Source organism: Haliotis rufescens, unplaced genomic scaffold (genome assembly GCF_023055435.1).
Source record: "Haliotis rufescens isolate VD_foot unplaced genomic scaffold, xgHalRufe1.0.p SCAF_12, whole genome shotgun sequence".
In the NCBI taxonomy this organism is placed as follows: domain Eukaryota; kingdom Metazoa; phylum Mollusca; class Gastropoda; order Lepetellida; family Haliotidae; genus Haliotis; species Haliotis rufescens.
This window is the reverse complement of record NW_025963802.1, coordinates 39052037-39076868: the sequence shown is the minus strand read 5'-3', so window position 1 is coordinate 39076868 and position 24832 is coordinate 39052037. Positions and strand designations below refer to the sequence as shown.

The 24832-nt window shown below is 39.5% G+C and overlaps 1 protein-coding gene across 1 annotated transcript; it reads left to right on the top strand.

Moving 5' to 3' along the window:
* Positions 1-4150: 4150 nt before the first annotated feature.
* LOC124150966 (solute carrier family 23 member 2-like) lies at positions 4151-21125 on the top strand. Its single transcript, XM_046523181.2, has 11 exons — positions 4151-4372; positions 5077-5234; positions 12277-12374; positions 12727-12821; positions 13827-14008; positions 14682-14802; positions 15431-15587; positions 16232-16485; positions 17430-17703; positions 18319-18414; positions 20257-21125. Exons 1-11 carry the CDS (start codon positions 4151-4153, stop codon positions 20424-20426), a joined length of 1827 nt encoding a protein of 608 aa, XP_046379137.1. The 3' UTR covers positions 20427-21125.
* Positions 21126-24832: the final 3707 nt, after the last annotated feature.

Here is a 24832-nt window from a genome sequence, read left to right as displayed (position 1 = left end):
TCAGTAAAATATAACACCTACCCTGACACCTACGTCTTAATCACTTCACAACGTCCCCGGGTTTGGATCGTGTTAGCTTACTACTTCCGTGTTGGACTACAGATTCAAATAAATAAAAGCAACTAAACCCTTTCCAGACAGAATATTACCATGTATAATAATGTTTTGTACAGGATACGAACAGTATTCTTCTTATGTTTTATACACACATGCATTTTTTGTTATACTGTGTCTCATAAGCCTTATGGCTTGGCGTTACTTGTAAATTATATGCCCATATGTTGTGTATACACAGCCGAGGTAACCGCGTGACACATAAATAAGCTCTCTCTCTCTCTCTCTCTCTCTCTCTCTCTCTCTCTCTCTCTCTCTCTCTCTCTCTCTCTCTCTCTGACCGCGACATACCAAAAGTTGTTAAAAGATGGTACTTGTTGTTACCCTGTCTGGCGCTCGGCATTAAGGGGCTAAAACAAGGACTGGTCGGCTCGGAGTCAGTATACTGTGTCTGAGTGAGGTATTCATGTTAAACTGCGGCATGGTGTCTCAGTGAGCTAGCACTATAAATCGGCATCAGTCCGGACTGGTACAAGCAGCCACACAAACACACACACGTACATGCACGTCGCTATATAAGTGCAATAATCTTGGACGCGACGTAAAACCCCATTCACCACACCTCTATCTCCCTCCTTGAGAAATCTCTGCAGAGTGCAGTTTACGATTTTGACTATATCAAATGACGTATTCAAATATAATCAGATCTTCCTGGTTTATGTTTGAGATAGAAAGTATGGAGTTTCTTGCGTCTTAAATCCCACGTGTAACGGACAAGGGGTGTGTCGCCGAGATTAGATATCGACATATAAAAAAATGTGAAAATATGATATAAGTCGAGTAGGAAGTAACACTTGAATGACTTGTCTCCTTGTGTGGTCGAATTGACACCTAGCTGGGAATCAGTAACGAAATGTCACGTGGTATTACAGGTTCGAATCCTATGATCGGAAAATATTTCAAGAAATGTTATTTCTGTTCTGGTAGTTACATTCCATTGTACCCGAGGGAAACAGTTTGTTTGTTTGTTTGTTTGTTGTTTAACGCCGCACTCAGCATAGTTCATTTTTCATATTTTATCACCAGCTTAGTATATGTTCTACATGACGATGGTCTGTAAATAATCGAGTCTGAACCAGACAATCCAGTGATTGACATCATGAACATCGATCCACGCAGTTGGGATAAAATGACATTGCACTGTGTTCATAAATGTATTGTTGCCGTGTGACTAATAGTTTTTCTATCATTATCAATTTGATTATGTCTTTGTAACCATCACTCATTCCTACAACAGTTTTTCAAAAGTAATCTGTTTTAGGGGAATTTTGTGTAAAGTTAAATGGGTTCAATGAAGACAGGGGAATTTGCAACCTGCAATGCTTCAAATATAAATGTGAGCCGAAAAGGAAACATTTTTTTATTTTCAAAGATAAGAGGTCTAAGATACCCATCAGCATATTATTTTTTATTTTTTCAAATGTTTCAAATCAAATTACAGTAAACTACGGTTATAACGAACACGCTTATAACGAACTGACGGATATAACGAACTTACTTTTTGGTCCCGACTACTTGCTGTAGTCATGCTGTATATGTACTTATAACGAACTACGGTTATAACGAACTAAAATTAGTAGTCCCTTTGAGTTCGTTATAACCGTAGTTTACTGTATATTAAAAAAATAAAACCATGTTGAAATATTCTGACAAAGAGCCAGAATAGTTCATTTTTCATATTTTATCACCAGCTTAATATATGTTCAACATGTGAAACATCAACAGAGAGGTATAATAGTTTCATTTGTTCCTCAGTTTATTCGTAACTATTCTACCGTAACATTCATAATTTGTGAACATGCTCTTCATTAAAGTGAAAACCCGATAGTGCCTGGTATTCAAACACTAAATATTGAGAACGTGAAAACCCACAATAAAGCTTTCCGTTTCAATATGACACACCAATTGTCTTGACAACAATAGTTCTACGAATAAATAACACATATTATTAATAGCTAAAGCAAACGATGAACTTATCAGGGGATGAAACGTGTAACAACTGTACCGAGCAGTACATAGTATCTATATATATGACCTTCCCGACATGGGATTGTCAACCCATGGACATCTGCTTGTCCGATCAAATATTCATAACGATTCCAAGGTAAGTAATAATCTACTAGTTTGGTTACACGCAAATGTTAAGTGATATTAGTGAGTGAGTGAGTGAGTTGGGTTTAACGCCGCTTTTAACACTATTCCAGTTATATCGCGGCGTGTCAGCTTAATGTGGGAGGAAAGCCCGAAGTGATGCAGATCTCAGACGTTTACCACTTCGGTGAAACCCACGAGCACGGGTATTGTGCTGACAAACCTAGAAACATAATCGGGGCGAACCGTGATTCGAACCCACAATCATAGGTTTCTGGCGTGGCCAAGGGAAGCGACTCTGCACAGCGAATCGTGGCGCCTTAGACGACTGGGCCACCCGTGCCCCCTTAAGTGATATTAACTTACGTTTGGGGTATGCGTGTTGTACGAAATAAGCTCATCATATACAAACCGACTCCTTCAGTTTGTTTGTCCGTCCTTCCGTCTGTCACTGCTCGTGGCCAGGGTTAAAAGTGCAGTGTATGTTTGACGCCCGCATGGTATATTAAATATACAGTAAACTACGTTTATAACGAACACGCTTATAACGAACTGACGGATATAACGAACTTACTTTTTTGTCCCGACTATTTGCTGTAGTTATGCTGTATATATGCATATAACGAACTACGGCTACAACGAACTAAAATTAGTTGTCCCTTTGAGTTCGTTATAACCGTAGTTTACTGTATATACATGTACAAAGTAATATCGTAAAGAATGTTTGCCTCACGTGTCCACCATGAAAACAACGATTTTGTTTTGCTATTTGTAATTCCAATACTATTTCTTGGACACAGTCTACATATACTGTTCTATGCGAATGTTAATTACAAATGAATAAAGTGACAAAACCCTTTCCGTATTTTTAACAAATCTTTGCTGAAAGCAAGGTCGATTGTACGATTTCGACTACACAAGGAGCAATTATTTATGAATTACCATCAAAAAGTGATCTTTCCCGGTGTTTCCGAAAAGCAGATTGTATCCTGTCCCACTGGTGGTACCTACCACAAAGACATGCAAAGGCAAGTCAACTGTTCACCTGAAAAAGAAACATGTTAATTATGGAAAAAGTCAAAGTAGGCAATTGCATCGGACATCATTTTTGTCACTGGTGAGTCAAATTTGGACAGTCCTCCACATGTCTACTATGAAACGTTTTGAAAGCTTTTCTGAATGTTGAATGTTGCAACCTTGGTCATACAACTTCTGAGCAAGAGTTGCACGACGCTCTTTGAAATCTTGGGAGAAGTGCAAGAGAATTGGCTGCTTGGTGGTTATTGAACGATATCAGATCATCGATAGACCTGAAACTGAAGATAAATGTCTTCACCAAATTACCTAGTTTTGATTTTGCCAATCCGAGCAGAAATTCTGATTCATTCGCATAAAGAAACGGATCAGCAAGAAGGGGAGAACAATTGGCGCCCATGGGGATGCCTTCTTCTTGCCTAAATGTATTACCCCAAGTTTCTGCAGCGAATATTCACTCCCTTTCTACTGAAGCTGAAGTATTTTGTGCAATGTTTGACATATTAAACCAGTTGTCGATAGGATCAACGACACAACGCAAATGTATGCAATTAATCTTGACATGTACATGTATATCTTGTGATAAAACTTGTGTAATGAATACACATATGCATATGTTAAAGTCGGAATCAAACAATGGACTTTGCTTTAAACTGAGGTTTTACGGGAGCTTTGAAAGTTGATGTCTGCTGACCCCGGTTCTATCAGATCAAAGACGGTCCCACCCCAATACAACTGTTGCTGAAAGGGGATATACACAGTAACGAAGCGATGTGAGTCAGCTCACTGACACTTTGTAGCGGTACATGTGCCGATAAGTGGTGTTTACCTTTCTCATATGTTTTTATTCGTTACATGACAGATGCGTTAAATTCAGTAACTCATGTATTCACTGTTTTCCAAGAGAAACATGGCGGACATTGAATTGTCTGGGGAAAACAACACAATGTTAGCAACAACGGTGTATAAGACACATCAAAATGACATGGATGGCCCTGACGCAGATCTGGCAACGGAGGATAATGAAAATACCAAACGAGTGGATTTACATGTAACGACTGAGACACCAAAGATGATCTACAGTCTCAGTGATATCCCCCCAGCCCATGTCACCTTCGGCCTCGCAATGCAGGTAAAGCGTAATCACTGAAATACTAAAGTCTCTAAACATTCAGTTATTAGCATGTCGTTCAAATGGATTGAGGAAACGTAATTATGACTCGGTTTCATTATTTCTGAGGGGCGGTCGGGTAGCCTAGTGGTTAAAGCGTTCGCTCGTCACGCCGAAGACCCGGGTTCGATTCCCGACATGGGTACAATGTGTGAAGCCCATTTCTGGTGTCCCCCGCCGTGATATTGCTGGAATATTGCTAAAAGCGGCGTAAAACCATACTCACTCACTCATTATTTCTGAACTGAAGTCCATTGGCCCGTGAAGATCCGGGGTAGAATAGGTCTTCAGCAACCCATGCTTGCCGTAAAAGGCGACTATGCTTGTCGTTAGAGGCGACTAACGGGATCGGGTGGTCAGGCTCGCTGACTTGGTTGATGCATGTCATTGGTCCCAGTTGTGTGGATCGATGCTCATGATATCAATCACTGGATTGTCTGGTCCAGACTCGATTATTTACACACCGCCGTCATATAGCTGGAATATTGTTTAGTGGCGTTAAACAACAAACCAACAGACCAACAAGAGATAAAAGCAAACCATTATTCCAAATTCCTTGTTCAACCCGTGCTCAAAAGTTCGTTATTCATGGTTATATGTTTACTTATGTAAATTGTCCAAGTCGTTTAAGTCTTATCTCGATAATGTGGTTTTGTCCTTCTCAGCAAGTATTGGTCAGTATTTCAAGGTGTCTCTCCGTGACTCTCGTCTTCGCTGAATGCATGTGCGCCGGAGACAACGAGCTCCTTAAAACCAAGGTTCTGTCTTCTACAATGTTTGTGACTGGCCTGACAACATTCCTCATGTCGACCTTCGGTATCAGGTTCGTTGTCATCAATTGTTCACCGCGCAACTATATCTACTATAAGTATTTCTCAGTGTAACGTTAACATCTACGATTTCTGATAAGTGTATTGAGGGTGTATTCGTGTCCACATATAATGTACAGGCTTCAGATCTAAATTCCACTCAGATCTACATTGAATACAAACGACAAAACCCCTTCATAGCCTAAAGAAATCTGGGGCACGGGTGGCCCAGTCGTCTCAGGAGCCGCGATTCGCTGTGCAGAGTTGCGTCCCTTGGGTACGCCAGAAACCTATGATTCTGGGTTCGAATCCCGGTTCGCCCCGATTATGTTTCTAGGTTTGTCAGCACCATACCCGTGCTCGTGGGTTTCACCGAAGTGGTAAACGTCTGAGACCTGCATCACTTCGGGCTTTCCTCCCACATTAAGCTGACACGCCGCGATATAACTGGAATATTGTTTAAAGCGGCGCTAAACCTAACTCACTCACTCATTCACTGGACTGGTCTTGTATGGTATAAGCTAGAAGTGATTTATGTCAAACAGTATACAGAGGACAAAACCCAACTCACTCACTCCTAAAGAAATCTCTATTGTACGATGCCGACTGCATCACGAGCATTTGTTTATGAATCACTATCAAATAAGTGATGATACCAGGTATTCGCGAAATGGTGAGCGTATCCTGCCTCACCGAGGCACTCGTGCAACACATGCAAATGCAAGTCAGCTGTTTACCTGAAAAAACACAGGAACATATGGCAAAAGTCAAAAGAGGGAACCCGTGAAGATCCGGGGTAGAATATGCATGTCATCGTATCTCAATTTCGTGGATCGATGCTCATGATATTAATCACTGGATTGTCTTGTCTAGACTCGATTATTTTACAGACCGCCGTCAGAGAGCCTGAAAATAGCTGAGTGCGGCGTTGAACAACAAAACAAACAAGAGAGGGACATACTCACTCAATAGATGTGGATTAGATGGATGTAGAGTTCAAGCTGTCTGCTGTCCCTCCAAATAACAAAACTATCTTTCCTTCTCTCCTGTAAAATATATTGCCACACATACTGTTATACACATGCTGCATCTGTGATTAAGTTGTCAAACCTTTTGTTTCATTCAGTTGTTGGTATTGTATTTTTAAACCTCTGATTGACAAATTAGAACAGAATCATTTTCAAACTTCATGGTATAATGTAATTGAACGCCGTTGTATAAAATACTCTGCACCATCACGTCGATGTGTGAATAACCTAGTGTAGACCAGACAAAACCTGTAAATAAAAAACATAGGCAACGATCCACGTGTTCGTTGTCAACAGCCAAATCATAGTATCTATACTGCAAAACTTGTACGTATGAGAGGGATGGCAATATCTTTCTTCATTTGTACTCATGAAAGGAATGGAAATATCTTCCTTCTTTTGTACTCATGAGAGGAATGGCAATATCTTCCGTCATTTGTACTCATGGGAGGAATGGCAATATCTTCCGTCATTTGTACTCATGGGAGAAATGGAAATATCTTCCGTCATTTGTACTCATGAGAGGAATGGCAATATCTTCCGTCATTTGTACTCATGGGAGGAATGGCAATATCTTCCTTTATTTGTACGTATGAGAGGGATGGCAATATCTTCCTTCATTTGTACTCATGAGAGGAATGGCAATATCTTCCTTTATTTGTACGTATGAGAGGGATGGCAATATCTTCCTTCATTTGTACTTATGAGAGGAATGGCAATATCTTCCGTCATTTGTACTTATGAGAGGAATGGCAATATCTTCCGTCATTTGTACTCATGGGAGGAATGGCAATATCTTCCGTCATTTGTACTCATGAAAGGAATGGAAATATCTTTCTTCATTTGTACTCATGAAAGGAAATATCTTCCGTCATTTGTACTCATGAAAGGAATGGAAATATCTTCCGTCATTTGTACTCATGAGAGGAATGGCAATATCTTCCGTCATTTGTACTCATGGGAGGAATGGCAATATCTTCCGTCATTTGTACTCATGAAAGGAATGGAAATATCTTTCTTCATTTGTACTCATGAAAGGAATGGAAATATCTTCCGTCATTTGTACTCATGAAAGGAATGGAAATATCTTCCGTCATTTGTACTCATGAGAGGAATGGCAATATCTTCCGTCATTTGTACTCATGGGAGGAATGGCAATATCTTCCTTCATTTGTACTCATGGGAGGAATGGCAATATCTTCCTTCATTTGTACTCATGAGAGGAATGGCAATATCTTCCGTCATTTGTACTCATGGGAGGAATGGCAATATCTTCCTTTATTTGTACGTATGAGAGGGATGGCAATATCTTTCTTCATTTGTACTCATGAGAGGAATGGCAATATCTTCCTTTATTTGTACGTATGAGAGGGATGGCAATATCTTCCTTCATTTGTACTTATGAGAGGAATGGCAATATCTACCGTCATTTGTACTCATGAGAGGAATGGCAATATCTTCCGTCATTTGTACTCATGGGAGGAATGGCAATATCTTCCGTCATTTGTACTCATGAAAGGAATGGAAATATCTTTCTTCATTTGTACTCATGAAAGGAATGGAAATATCTTCCGTCATTTGTACGTATGAGAGGGATGGCAATATCTTTCTTCATTTGTACTCATTGAAGGAATGGCAATATCTTCCTTCATTTGTACTCATGAAAGGAATGGCAATATCTTCCGTCATTTGTACTCATGGGAGGAATGGCAATATCTTCCTTCATTTGTACTCATGGGAGGAATGGCAATATCTTCCTTCATTTGTACTGATGAGAGGAATGGCAATATCTTCAGTCATTTGTACTCATGAAAGGAATGGCAATATCTTCCGTCATTTGTACTCATGGGAGGAATGGCAATATCTTCCTTCATTTGTACTCATGAGAGGAATGGTAATATCTTCCGTCATTTGTACTCATGGGAGGAATGGCAATATCTTCCGTCATTTGTACGTATGAGAGGGATGGCAATATCTTCCGTCATTTGAACGTATGAGAGGGATGGCAATATCTTCCTTCATTTGAACGTATGAGAGGAATGGCAATATCTTCCGTCATTTGTACTCATGGGAGGAATGGCAATATCTTCCGTCATTTGTACTCATGAGAGGAATGGAAATATCGTCCGTCATTTGTACTCATGGGAGGAATGGCAATATCTTCCTTCATTTGTACTCATGAAAGGGATGGCAATATCTTTCTTCATTTGTACTCACGGGAGGAATGGCAATATCTTCCGTCATTTGTACTCATGAGAGGAATGGCAATATCTTCCGTCATTTGTACTCATGAAAGGAATGGCAATATCTTCCGTCATTTGTACTCATGAAAGGAATGGAAATATCTTTCTTCATTTGTACTCATGAAAGGAATGGAAATATCTTCCTTCATTTGTACTCATGGGAGGAATGGCAATATCTTCCTTCATTTGTACGTATGAGAGGGATGGCAATATCTTTCTTCATTTGTACTCATGAAAGGAATGGCAATATCTTCCGTCATTTGTACGTATGAGAGGGATGGCAATATCTTTCTTCATTTGTACTCATGAAAGGAATGGAAATATCTTCCGTCATTTGTACTCATGAAAGGAATGGCAATATCTTCCGTCATTTGTACTCATGGGAGGAATGGCAATATCTTCCTTCATTTGTACTCATGAGAGGAATGGCAATATCTTCCGTCATTTGTACTCATGAAAGGAATGGCAATATCTTCCTTCATTTGTACTCATGGGAGGAATGGCAATATCTTCCGTCATTTGTACTCATGGGAGGAATGGCAATATCTTCCTTCATTTGTACTCATGAGAGGAATGGAAATATCTTCCGTCATTTGTACTCATGGGAGGAATGGCAATATCTTCCTTCATTTGTACTCATGAGAGGAATTGAAATATCTTCCGTCATTTGTACTCATGAAAGGAATGGCAATATCTTCCGTCATTTGTACTCATGGGAGGAATGGCAATATCTTCCTTCATTTGTACTCATGAGAGGAATGGCAATATCTTCCTTTATTTGTTATGAGAGGAATGGAAATATCTTCCTTCATTTGTACTCATGAGAGGGATGGAAATATCTTCCGTCATTTGTACTTATGAGAGGGATGGCAATATCTTTCTTCATTTGTACTCATGAAAGGAATGGCAATATCTTCCGTCATTTGTACTCATGGGAGGAATGGAAATATCTTCCTTCATTTGTACGTATGAGAGGGATGGCAATATCTTTCTTCATTTGTACTCATGAAAGGAATGGCAATATCTTCCGTCATTTGTACGTATGAGAGGGATGGCAATATCTTTCTTCATTTGTCCTCATGAAAGGAATGGCAATATCTTCCTTCATTTGTACTCATGAAAGGAATGGCAATATCTTCCGTCATTTGTACTCATGGGAGGAATGGCAATATCTTCCTTCATTTGTACTCATGGGAGGAATGGCAATATCTTCCTTCATTTGTACTCATGAGAGGAATGGCAATATCTTCCGTCATTTGTACTCATGGGAGGAATGGCAATATCTTCCTTCATTTGTACTCATGAGAGGAATGGAAATATCTTCCGTCATTTGTACTCATGGGAGGAATGGCAATATCTTCCTTCATTTGTACTCATGAGAGGAATTGAAATATCTTCCGTCATTTGTACTCATGAAAGGAATGGCAATATCTTCCGTCATTTGTACTCATGGGAGGAATGGAAATATCGTCCGTCATTTGTACTCATGAGAGGAATGGCAATATCTTCCTTCATTTGTACTCATGAAAGGGATGGCAATATCTTTCTTCATTTGTACTCACGGGAGGAATGGCAATATCTTCCGTCATTTGTACTCATGAGAGGAATGGCAATATCTTCCGTCATTTGTACTCATGACAGGAATGGCAATATCTTCCGTCATTTGTACTCATGAAAGGAATGGAAATATCTTTCTTCATTTGTACTCATGAAAGGAATGGAAATATCTTCCTTCATTTGTACTCATGGGAGGAATGGCAATATCTTCCTTCATTTGTACGTATGAGAGGGATGGCAATATCTTTCTTCATTTGTACTCATGAAAGGAATGGCAATATCTTCCGTCATTTGTACGTATGAGAGGGATGGCAATATCTTTCTTCATTTGTACTCATGAAAGGAATGGAAATATCTTCCGTCATTTGTACTCATGAAAGGAATGGCAATATCTTCCGTCATTTGTACTCATGGGAGGAATGGCAATATCTTCCTTCATTTGTCCTCATGAGAGGAATGGCAATATCTTCCGTCATTTGTACTCATGAAAGGAATGGCAATATCTTCCTTCATTTGTACTCATGGGAGGAATGGCAATATCTTCCTTCATTTGTACTCATGAGAGGAATGGCAATATCTTCCGTCATTTGTACTCATGAAAGGAATGGCAATATCTTCCGTCATTTGTACTCATGGGAGGAATGGCAATATCTTCCTTCATTTGTACTCATGAGAGGAATGGAAATATCTTCCGTCATTTGTACTCATGGGAGGAATGGCAATATCTTCCTTCATTTGTACTCATGAGAGGAATTGAAATATCTTCCGTCATTTGTACTCATGAAAGGAATGGCAATATCTTCCGTCATTTGTACTCATGGGAGGAATGGCAATATCTTCCTTCATTTGTACTCATGAGAGGAATGGCAATATCTTCCTTTATTTGTTATGAGAGGAATGGAAATATCTTCCTTCATTTGTACTCATGAGAGGGATGGAAATATCTTCCGTCATTTGTACTTATGAGAGGGATGGCAATATCTTTCTTCATTTGTACTCATGAAAGGAATGGAAATATCTTCCGTCATTTGTACTCATGGGAGGAATGGAAATATCTTCCTTCATTTGTACGTATGAGAGGGATGGCAATATCTTTCTTCATTTGTACTCATGAAAGGAATGGCAATATCTTCCGTCATTTGTACGTATGAGAGGGATGGCAATATCTTTCTTCATTTGTACTCATGAAAGGAATGGCAATATCTTCCTTCATTTGTACTCATGAAAGGAATGGCAATATCTTCCGTCATTTGTACTCATGGGAGGAATGGCAATATCTTCCTTCATTTGTACTCATGGGAGGAATGGCAATATCTTCCTTCATTTGTACTCATGAGAGGAATGGCAATATCTTCCGTCATTTGTACTCATGAAAGGAATGGCAATATCTTCCGTCATTTGTACTCATGGGAGGAATGGCAATATCTTCCTTCATTTGTACTCATGAGAGGAATGGAAATATCTTCCGTCATTTGTACTCATGGGAGGAATGGCAATATCTTCCTTCATTTGTACTCATGAGAGGAATTGAAATATCTTCCGTCATTTGTACTCATGAAAGGAATGGCAATATCTTCCGTCATTTGTACTCATGGGAGGAATGGCAATATCTTCCTTCATTTGTACTCATGAGAGGAATGGAAATATCTTCCTTTATTTGTTATGAGAGGAATGGCAATATCTTCCGTCATTTGTTATGAGAGGAATGGCAATATCTTCCGTCATTTGTTATGAGAGGAATGGAAATATCTTCCGTCATTTGTTATGAGAGGAATGGAAATATCTTCCGTCATTTGTTATGAGAGGAATGGAAATATCTTCCTTCATTTGTTATGAGAGGAATGGAAATATCTTCCTTCATTTGTACTCATGGGAGGAATGGCAATATCTTCCGTCATTTGTTATGAGAGGAATGGAAATATCTTCCTTCATTTGTACTCATGAGAGGGATGGAAATATCTTCCGTCATTTGTTATGAGAGGAATGGAAATATCTTCCGTCATTTGTACTCATGAAAGGAATGGAAATATCCTCCTTCATTTGTACTCATGGGAGGAATGGAAATATCTTGCTTCATTTGTACTCATGAGAGGAATGGCAATATCTTCCTTCATATTATTAAGAAAGGAATGGAAATGTGTTCCCCTTCATATATACTTCTGATTTACAAGTTAACTGTCCTCTTCGTCGAACAAAACGTGATTCCATGACATACATGTATACTGCAGACTCCCAGTGTTCCAAGGCCCGGATACCTACTACTTGATACCGTTGCTTACCATGACATCCTTTGCAGAGTGGAAGTGTCCAACCCAGGAATCACTTGGTAGGCATAATCAATAGAGATAATGAGAAGTTTAATTTTGAGAAGTACCTACATTTCAGTCTCTAAGAGTTCATGTAATGTATTCTGAATCCCTTCATATTAGTCATAAATGACATTCCCAGCCACCAAATATTCTTTTACATTGAACGTGAAAGGTAACTTTTTTCATATTTTAAGTAATTGTCCTCTTGCTTCTGTCCAGATAAGCATATTTTTGGCTTCATATAAATGAAAGTTCATGCCATTATGAATATTCACAGAATAATACGTGCTACGCAATTACTGAAATATATTTCATGTTCATATAAATATTTTTCCAATATTTGATTTACATTCCATTTCTGATTTCCAGCAGAGTTGTATGAAAACACAACAGTGAATGTGTCCCTCAACACTCGCGGGCTGCTGCCTGTGCCGGATGAGTTCATCGATAATAAAATACAACAGGTGATCAGTCGCTTTAAATGAACATCTAACAATAGTTGAAAAAAATATGATGGTTACGAAAGAATAATTTTAAAAAGGATAGTATCCTGATCGCCATTTGTAAAATGAATATTTACATGTTCGATTTTACTGGCATTGAAATAATAATGATATTGTATTAGTTATTGTAATAAGGTCGTCCGAGGATAAATAGTTATATTGTTCCACATTTCCATAGTATTTCCAATATATTATGTTATGTTTTAAATAATTTATGGTTTTAATAGTTAAGCTTTATACAGCAAACAATAATAAAGAAAATATTCATATTTCCTCTCTCATTTCAACATGTTTAATATTAATAAAAGCGACAAAACCTTTCCATATTCATAAAAAAATCTCTGCTAAAGGCAGAGTCGACTACGATTCCGATTAATCACGATCATGTGTGTATTAATCAATATCAAATAGTGATGATACCAGGTTGTCGCGAAACTTTTAACAGGATTTTAAATATATTACGTTGTGTCAGCTTCATGTGGGAGAAAAGACCGAAGTGATGCTGGTGTCAGACGTTTACTTACCGCTTGGGCGAAACCGGTGCTAACAACCTTAGAAACATGATCGGGCCGAACCGGGATTGTTACAAACAATCATAGGTTTCTGGTGTGCCCAAGGGACGCAACTCTTCGCAGCGAATTGCGGCGCGTCAGACGAATGGGGCACCCGTGCGGCCCCATAATGTGGTAGTGAATGTGTGTATGGCACTCAACACTGATATGTCGCTGTTTGTTGTACATATAATGTAGCAGAGTGTTCAAAGATTTCTATTAATTACAATTCTTAATATGCAGTTGATAGCTGAGTTTTTATGTCATTTTATAACATGATCATATTTCATTTTCAAAGTATAAACTGGACTGAAGTTTTCAGGTTTCCAGTTAAATCAAAACGTGGAATGGTAAATATTACTCAAATTAGAAGTATATGTAATACAGAAAGAAGCTTTGACACTCTCTTTTGCAGTTGATGGGAAGTCTTATGCTCGCTGGAGTCATACACACTTTGATAGGAGCTACAGGATTGGTTGGTTTATTGCTACGTTTCATTGGTCCCGTGACCGTCGTTCCTGCAATAACATTGGCTGGGCTCTTCCTGTCAAAAGTCGCCTCGAAGTTCTCGGAAACTCACTGGGGAATTGCTGTTGTGTAAGTCAAGATACTTCAGACATGTTTCTTGTTTAACGCAGTTCTCAGAAGCATCCCAGCTATATGGCGGCGGTCTGTAAATAATCGAGTCTGGGCCAGACAATACAGTGATTGACATCATGAGCATTGATCCACGCAACTGGGATATGACATGCATCAACCAAGTCAGAGAGCCTATTTACCACCCGCTTCCGTTAGTCGCCTTTTACGACAAGCATAGTCGCCTTTTTACGACAAGCATAGTCGCCTCTTACGACAAGCATAGTCGCCTTTTACGACAAGCATGGGTTGCTGAAGACCAATTCCACCCCTGATCGTCACGGGTCCGTAACCGTCAAAGTAAGGGCCTGACCATTACTTGTCAAGAGGGTTGGGATGTGAAGAAGTCATGCTGTAGAGGGCTTTGTCCACAGATTTAAGATAAAACATTAATCGTTCACATGACATGCTGGATGTTCTGAAACGTAATGTTTTGTGGGTCACAAACACTTAGTTTTGTTCCGCCTGTTACAGAAAAAAATATTGAATTGAAACCCGTCGCCTTTTTATTGTTTCCGTGGTTGAAAACTTCTGCCTCTGAATATCCACGGAGATGATGAAAGTAAAATTGACACTGTTCTGACACTTTGTGCTGTCAAGATTTGTGAAACATTATATGCTGATCTTCTTCCAGAACTGCTGCCATTGCCTTCATTCTGTCGACCAGCATGTCAAATATTTCCACTCCATTCCCGGCCTGGAGCCGACAGAAGGGCTTTCACTTGTCATGGACTGGCAATCACAAAACATTTGCAGTAAGGACATTCACATACCGTACAACCTGGTTATAATACCATTGTTTCTAGGACCAAAATTACCTTTTGATAATACCAATCTGGTTTTGATACCAACACACAAAAACCTGCTCATGATATAGTCGGAATCGTGAAGTCGACTGTTTTTTTGGCAGATATTTCTAACACACATGAAAAGGGTTTTGTCGCTTTTATTATAATATCAATCAATCATTCACCTACCTGGTTATAATGGGCCCGGGAAAATCCGGGGTGAAATTGGTCTTCAGCAACCCATGCTTGCCGCAAAGGCGACTATGCTTGTCGTAAGAGGCTACTAACGGGGTCGGGTGGTCAGTCTTGCTGACTTGGTTGAAGCATGTCATCGATCCCAATTGTGTGGATCGATGCTCATGTTAACAATCACTGGATTGTCTGGTCCAGTCTCGATTATTTACCGCCGTCATATAGCTGGAATATTGCTGAGTGCGGCGTAAAACAAACCAACCAACCAAACCAACCTGGTTATAATGCCACATTTTCTAATGTGGTAAGGTGGCATCACTGGTTGTACTGTATTCACATGATATGAATAATACTGACCCTTTATACAGCACGCTGCTTGACATACCATTTCTTCGCTGTGTAGGTGATGATATCTATGGTTGTGGGTTGGGCTCTGTCAGCCATCTTGACTGTGACTGGTTCTCTGTCTCCGGACCCTAAGAACATCCAGTACTACGCCCGTACAGACTCACGGACACACGTCATCAGTGACAGCAGCTGGTTTTCCTTCCCTTACCCAGGCAAATATATTGAAAAAACAGTTGGGGTGGGATGATGGCCATGTTGGGGAATATATTTTGGTAGTGAAGTAAGAGCACCAAATTTCATAAAGTTCCCCCCCCCCCCCCCCAAAAAAAAAAAAAAAAATTGAAAAAGATTATCCATGACTTTTTTTGCACGGTGTCGTAACTCGTTGAGTCAGATTTGTTTTTAATATCAAGATCAAATTGTGTTTTAGGCTTCTGATGAACAATTAACTATGATAATCACTTCTTTGATTCGAAGCGTAATTATTGATCGATCTGTTGATGCATTGCGATTGTTCATGGCCCGATGCCAATACATCGCAGACAGACTGAAATAAAATTAGTTACCATCGATGTCACTCTACTCTAACGATAGAGTGACATGGAAAAACAATATCACTCAACTTTTTCAATTCTTGTGAACAAATCTATGCGAGCCATTAAGATCCATATGCTCATAATTATTATTTTGAACAATAATCTTCACGTGTTATGGCTTTGCAATAATTGCAATAACAATAGTTCACTGACTGCCTAAAAACTCACCGTAAGAAAATTCTATTTAACACCTGCACGTTGGCAGTCCATGTATGGATGTACACAGGATATGCTTTATCAATCACATTGTGTACATTCAGGTCAATTTGGAATGCCTCAATTCAACGCATTTGCATTCACAAGTTTCATGATGTCAACTTTCCTGTCGATTATTGACTCAATCGGCGACTACAGCGCATGCGCACGTACTGCCTACCTTCCACCACCGCCTGCTCACGCAGTCAACAGAGGCATCTCTGTGGAAGGTGCTATGGTGATCCTCGCAGGAGGTCTTGGAATAGGTCATGGCACATCTTCCTATGGCTACAACATTTCCATGATCGGACTGACAAAGGTATTTTACCCGTTTTTGAACAAACAGCACGCATTCCTTCTCAAGTGTGTTCAGGTGACATAATATATACAAGAGAACGGCTGAGACACGCAAATGTTACAATGCACTTATAAAACCTGACGAAGGACGCATAAAACTCCATGTACCCCGAGTGATCATACTACAACGAATTTATCTTACCGACATGTTTTAATATGACACTGTAAAAGAATTACCACAATTCAAAATTGATAGAAAACAGCTGTTCGATTGAGCTGAGGTTAACTTGTGCTATGTCACGTGACTTCTTCTGTCTCGGAACAAGGATAAGGGATTTATTCTGCCTCTCAGAAATCCACGTGCAGACTGTATTGCTTGTGGCGGGGTATAAGAGATTTATTTCCCCGCTGAGAAATGTATTTTCCGCCAGGGCGGGTTACATAGTATTTCATCAAGATCACATGGACCAATCACATCTCATCATTCTGACATGGGGTATGATAATGCGCTTTATAGCTATGACACACAGGTAATGTTACAATGCACTTTACAACTATGACACACCGGTAATGTTACAATGCACATTATAGTTGCGACAAGCAACGTACAAAAAGAAAATCACGTTCAATAGGGTTGATTGCCTACTAAGAAATCATATCTAAACTCAAATCATCACTATGCTCAGCTTATTTAGTTTATCAAATGGAATGCAAACGGATCCACTGGTCGGGGTAGAAATAAAACCGCATTTGAGCAGATACTAGTTCCTGGATAGATTCATTGTATAAATGTATGATATAATAATAATATTTTTTTCGAAACAGTGCATACACGTTTTATCAATGGGAGTATTTTTGTATTGAGAAAATTTCAAGTTACTATATCATTGCGTGAATCACAAATTTTAGGCTTCAAGTCCTTTCAATACATGAAACTGTCTTAATATTGTTGTTCTACCACCTTAGGTGTCCAGCCGTCGCGTTCTACAACTGACAGGAGTAATCTTCATTCTTCTGAGCATCTTCACCAAACTGGGGGCCGTCTTTGTCACCATTCCCTACTCTGTGCTGGGGGGCTCTATGCTCATTCTGTATGGGCCACTCGTGGGTTTCATTCTCTCCAACCTACAGGTTGTAGATCTGTCATCCACTCGGAACGTTGTCATCATTGGCACTTCTCTCTTTGTTGGGTTCATGATTCCCGACTGGGTTACCACCCGTCCAGATGCAATCAAAACAGGTACAGTTATAGTCCAATGAGCCAATAATCTCTTTTCATCTGGTACTGTACATTCCTTTGTTCGCGAAACAGTTCATCTTTCAACACAAAGGCTAGTAGTATTAATACTACCATCAGTACAGTATGTATTCTTCAGAACGTCTTAAGATTACCCGTGAAGATCCGGGTTAGAATTGGTCTTCAGCAACAGATGCTTGTCGTAAGAGGCAACTGTGGGATCAGGTGGTCAGACTCGTTTGCTTTTAGCGTAGGTGGATGCGCTACATATCAATCACTGGATTGTCTGGTCAATATTCGATTATTTACAGATCGCCGAAATATAGCTGGAATATTGCTGAGAGCGGCGTTAAACACGAACCAAGCTAACCCTGTGCTTGAATCGACTGTTAATAAAAAGTAGCAACTGAAAATAGGATTAATGTGGTGAATGTCTTAATGGGAATCAGAGGATGAAGATAGCAATTACCCGTCTCCTGCTAGTTGTCAGGTTATATTAGCGTGCCAATGAATGTCCTCCAGCGTTGAGAACGGGTCACACATTACACAACTGTTCTCTTGTTCGTCTGTTTAAGCTAATTACACCACTGCAAGACTTGAGTTTTGTGTGTCTTTCAGGTAATTCAGATGCTGACAGTTTCATCAAGATCCTTCTGTCCAACCCAATGCTGATCGGCGGAGTAATTGCCTGCGTCCTAGACAACGCCACGCCAGGTATAATAAAAGTCTTTATTCAGCATTATCTCATCTTGCACATAAATGTCGGATTCTATTAAATTTCAATATACGCCGGAAACATGTAAGGTAGATTTTTTATGTTCTTCACACGAATTGCCGAACTGTTGGCATTGCATTTGCAACATACCAACCACAATATTTATTATCTCGAATTGATTATGTAAGACGAAAGAATTTGATCTTGGGGAATCACCCTAAATTTGTATTCGTCTGATATTTTTCGATAAATGTGAAAAACGAACGAAGTTAACAAATGCCTAACTGTGGTATTCATACCGATTTGGACCAAAGCAAGCATGCACAAGACGTACGTGCAATATATTTAGGTGTGCAGTAAGATAAATTCGTTTTCCACCGGCCACGAGGGGGGGATGAGTTGATGGGTGGATGTAGTTTATGTCCGTGTTATGAACATAAAATAACATGGAGGGTACACCAACGTCGAGACCGGTGCACGACATATATCTCCGTATGTCATTGGCTCACGACACAGGCAACATTTTCAGCAGCCACTGTTGGGGATCTGTACGTTATCACATTCAGTGTTCTATCTGGACCTGTTTATTGAAACGCAAAATGATGACAGCATCTGTACCAATCTTTAGGATAAAATTGATGATTTTGATTTGTCCCTTCGGGTCGTGCGATATGCTATCAGCGCCAGCAAATTGCCTCTACACATCAAACTACACGACGTGTACATTTTTATTAAATTCATGGAAAGACATATTTTGATTACAAGTAAGATTTTCATCACAGGCCTTAAGTTAAGTAAAGACAATATAGTATACATTCAGAGGAATTTTGCTAAATGTGACACGGGCGGTCGGGTAGCCTAGTGGATAAAGACCCGGGTTCGATTCCCGACATGGGTACAATGTGTGAAGCCCATTTCTGGTGTCCCCCGCCGTGATATTGCTGGAATATTGCTAAAAGCGGCGTAAAACCATACTCACTTACTCACTAAATGTGACACATTACATGTCAACATGATACATGTACACGATGTTATCATATTTATAATAATATTACACCATTTGGTGTCATCACCGAGTTTCAGGGATGTATTCATATAATGTTATCACTATTTAAAATTTAACGCCCTTTAGAGTCTGTTTCGGCGAATATTCTTTGACTTTGATAATTGGAATAAAGCATCATGCAATAGTATAGATTTTAAGTGATCTATTCTTATAATTTACATAACTAATTTGTTTTATATGAATGAATGCGTTTATTCCGTAAAGGGGCCACCGGCCCATTATACAAGGTACATTGGATTAGTCAGTTCACATGTACAGAGAGCGCTGATTATTACATCAGAGAACCGATTCACAAAAGCGCCCGCGAGCCACGAACAAGCGGTCAACACTCATCGGAGTGCTGAGAAGGATGCACAGAGGGTTACTGAGGCCGGTCATAACCTACAAACGCCCCGTGGATCGGGTCCCAACACATGTTACACACACTGTCTCACATTGTTACAATGGCATAGTACTACATAACAGGCACATCTTTAAGAAGAGTGTTCCTTTTCTTGAGAGCGAGAAATACATACTTTGCAAATCTTCTTATAACATAGAGGTTGCAGCTATATAGTTGTTTTAGTTTATCCAGAGTTGGACTTATAGAATAATATTTAGGAAGTAATTTGTCTTATATGTCACCTTGGAATCTGTTTCGGTAGATATTCAAGACTGATTCTTCTCCGGTGTTGAAATGATGAATTTGCACAACATGATAAGATTTATATGTTAGTGGCTAGTTAAACGCATGTTTCTCGATAATTGTGTAAATGAAAAGCTTCTGCTTCTACAGGAACACGACACGAGCGGGGGCTGGACTGGTGGGAGGATGACTACAACACGTCTGCTGAGAACCCGTATGTAGAGGGGTCGGAGGTGTATGATCCCCTCTTTATACCACGGCGACTCAGAAGGTCAAAATGGGCCCGTTTCATCCCCGTAATACCACGTCACAAACAGTGATATTCTCTCTGTATCTTACAACAGGATGTCATTTCTCATACTGCGAATGGTGGCAGTAAATCATGTGATGTCATGTATCATATTGCATATTGTTGGAGTAATCATGTGATGTCATGTATCATATTGCATATTGTTGGAGTAATCATGTGATGTCATGTATGATATTGCATATTGTTGGAGAAATCATGTGATGTCATGTATCATATTGCATATGCATGGAGTAATCATGTGATGTCATGTATCATATTGCATATTGTTGGAGTAATCATGTGATGTCATGTATCATATTGCATATTGTTGGAGTAATCATGTGATGTCATGTATGATATTGCATATTGTTGGAGAAATCATGTGATGTCATGTATCATATTGCATATGCATGGAGTAATCATGTGATGTCATGTATCATATTGCATATTGTTGGAGTAATCATGTGATGTCATGTATCATATTGCATATGCTTTGAGAAAACATGTGATGTCATGTATCATATTGGATATGCTTTGAGTAATCAAGTGATGTCATGTATCATATTGCATATGCTTGGAGTAATCATGTGATGTCATGTATTATACTGCATTAGATTGCAGTAACATATATGATGTAATGTACCATGTTATAAAGTTGCAGTAAATATGTGATGATAATTGCATATTTGTAAAGTATTAGATAACACTGCATTTAAATGTCAACGCCAGAATAAACTCGATCATCCATCGAAACAGATTTCATCACTTGTAAAAGGCAAAATTGCGGTGAAAATTGTATGAATGGATCTCTATCATCCGGAAGTTGAATAATCTGGAAAATTAATACTCCGAGTCACGTAAACTATTAGAAGTCAATATTGTTGCAACTATTAGACAGACAGACAGACAGAGCCCAATGAGACAAAACAATTCAATGAGCCATTCTCCCAATGGCAGTCCTTGGGATACCCAAAATAGGGGCATGCGCAGAGCTCAGGGAACATCTAGGCGTGACAAATTCGTTTTGTTCAAACTGTCCTAAACCTGGACATTGGGCGTCTCAGTGTGTGAATCAATCCCCATGGAGAGCAGCTCCGCAACACACGGAGGGAACAGCCAACCTACCATCTCGGACTTAGGTCGAGATTTGGTGGATGACAATGTTACATTGAACTCTAAGTTAACAGACTCTAGGATTCAGCTGGAAAAAGAGAGGATTGCCGTAGAGGCGCAATCACAATATTCTCTCACAGCTGATTCACAGCGGGCTATTGCAATGCTGAGACTTCAAGTGTTTGTGAGGTAAAAAGGGTACTCCATACAAGGTGGGAGATCAAAGATGGCATTGACAGATTGTCATGCCAACTTGTAAGCATCGCCATCTCCTGACAGATAATCATGATTCCCCTTTGGGAGGTCATTTTGGATGCATTAGACTCTAAAAAATCCAAGAGTATTATTATTGGATTGACATGAACAGAGGCATTAGACAACAATGTTCTAAATGTGACACGTGTTCTGCTCGGAAACGACCCTCTAAGTAGAGAGCACCTATGGGGCGACTTACTACTGACATTATGGGGCTCCTCGATCATTCACAGACTGGTAACAAGTTCATTTCGGTGGTTTCCAATGCTTTTACAAAGTGGACTGACGCTTACGCCATTTCAAATATTGAGGCAAGAACAGTAGCCAAAAAGATAGGGGAAGAGTGCTTTTGCGCTTTGGTACACATGCACTAATACACAGTGACCAGAGCAGACATAATTAGGCTACTCTTCCAAGAAGTTGCTTGGCATTGTGAAAACAAGGGCAACAGCTCTTCAACCGTTGAGCGTTTTGACCATACCTTGGGTGCCATGCTCTGTTTATATGCCTTGTTTGTTGTTTGTGTTGTGTTTGTCAGTTGCTTAACGCCGCACTCAGCAATATTCGATCCACTCAACTGGGATACGATGACATGCATCAACCAAGTCAGTGAGCCTGACCACCCGATCCCGTGTTTATATGCAGATTGGAAACCAAAATCATGGGACAAGCACCTTCCCTATGCCAAGGCAGCTTACTTCTAGGCATGAGTCTACTGGTTACAGGAGACAAAGAAGAGACAATTTACTGTGAAGGTGACGTTTCGGTAAAGATCCTTGTACCGTTGTCAAGAAAGGCTGAATTATGAACATGGTACAGAATATATACAGTAGGTGGAGGATTAACAGTAACAACAATTGCATACATCAACGTGAGTAGGTTAAACAGTGACAACAGAAGGTTGTTATACATATTATACAACAGACAATAGAATTAATACTATAATGTCGTGATTTAGCAAAAAGTTCATATCTTCATACAACATACACACCCACAGACGTTAAGCTTCACTTCCCATACCCAGTATATCAATCTTTTTTTTCAATCATTTCTAAAGTCATGATTGGACATCAACTTCAAAGTCGTGGCACAATTATCTATTTTCTTTAAATACGATTGCATATACTAATGAACACGGAGGTAACGCGGGTTTTATGACTTTCCTCCCCCGACTCGCTCACACTAACATAAAAGTTTTGTTGTCAGCAGGAATTGGATTAAATCTACTTCTGCAGTTGTTTGTTTTTACTTCTTCATATATCTTCCACATGATCGATTAATTTCAAGTTCCTCTTTTTGAAAAATCCCCTTCCACTGAACATAATAATTTTTAAATGTTTATTTGCCTATGCACCTTGATAGCTTGAAGTCTGCGACGCGTTACAGCTTACCCACAGGGCAGATCATGTTGATCTGTTTAGCATAGCTGATGCCATGACTGTTACAATACAGTTATGACGATGTAGGCTCTTGAATGTGTCGTTCCATTGTCGTATTAAAAATAAATTAATGTAAAATAAAACATCAGGCTTAAGGGAGTCATGCCTTTGAGACAACTATAACTACTGACGAAAATAATGTTTTAGTGATGTTCTATAGTAGACAGGGGCGGTCGGGTAGCCTAGTGGTTAAAGCGTTCGATCGTAACGCCGATGACCCGGGTTCGATTCCCGACATGGGTAAAATGTGTGAAGCCCATTTCTGGTGTCCCCCGCCGTGATATTGCTGGAATATTTCTAAAGGCGGCGTAAAACCCTACTCACTCACTATAGTAAACATACTCCAATCTATACTGACACACTGCTAAATATATTGGTCTTTAAATATGAGACAGCGCTTCCGAATTCCATCATCAACAGATTTCATGTTGGAAATTAAATGTATACTTTGGTTACACTTCGTTAATGGTAATTTGGTTTGACAGGGAAAAACGGGTCCAGTTTGATCGCTTCCAGCGTTCTGGGATTAACGATGGCTCATACACATCACTTCCTTCCTCATACTGGTACTCTGTTGACGTCTCGTGACCCGGATGGTGGGCGGTGTCTTTCTCCCACCAATCCAAACCTCGCTCCTTTCGTGTGCCTGTTGTGAATGGTTACAATAATTGTATAAGCTACAAATAAAATTCTGAAATAAGTTCATGCAAAATATCAACTCAAATCATCAAACATGGACAAATATCCTTTATGTCCATTCACATATTTCACGCTGTTATTGATTACCGACATTCTATCCACATGTGACAATTGTCAGTTTTACACAGCATAATTCATCAGCTAAACATGATCGGACAGGAAGAGAATTTATGGATGTCATCTTCTTTATTATGAGGAACACAACGTTTCGGAGTATGTACTTTCTCCTTCATCAGGTGAATGGTGACAGACAGGTTGCCTGGATTATCGATATGGAAAAGGGTGAGATATACCAGAAAGGTTGCCTGGATTATCGATATGGAAAAGGGTGAGATATACCAGAAAGGTTGCCTGGATTATCGATATGGAAAAGGGTGAGATATACCAGAAAGGTTGCCTGGATTATCGATATGGAAAAAGGTGAGATATACCAGACAGGTTGCCTGGATTATCGATATGGAAAAAGGTGAGATATACCAGACAGGTTGCCTGGATTATCGATATGGAAAAGGGTGAGATATACCAGACAGGTTGCCTGGATTATGGAAAAAGGTGAGATATACTTTAAAAAAAATACCAGCATACATGAAAAATGTTCATGATCCATAACTTTTTTTGCACGGTGTTGTAACTCTTTGAGTCAGATTTCTTTTAAATATCAAGATCAAATTATGTTTTGTGCTTCTGATGAACAATTAACTATGATCATTAATTCTTTGATTCGAAGCGTAATTATTGATCGATCTGTTGATGCATTGCGATTGTTCATGGCCCGATGCCAATACATCGCAGACAGAATGAAATAAAATTAGTTACCATCGATGTCACTCTACTCTAACGATAGTGTGAAATTTGAAAAACAATATCACCTAACTTTTTCCATTCTTGTGAACAAATCTATGCGAGCCATTCAGAATATGCTTATAATTAT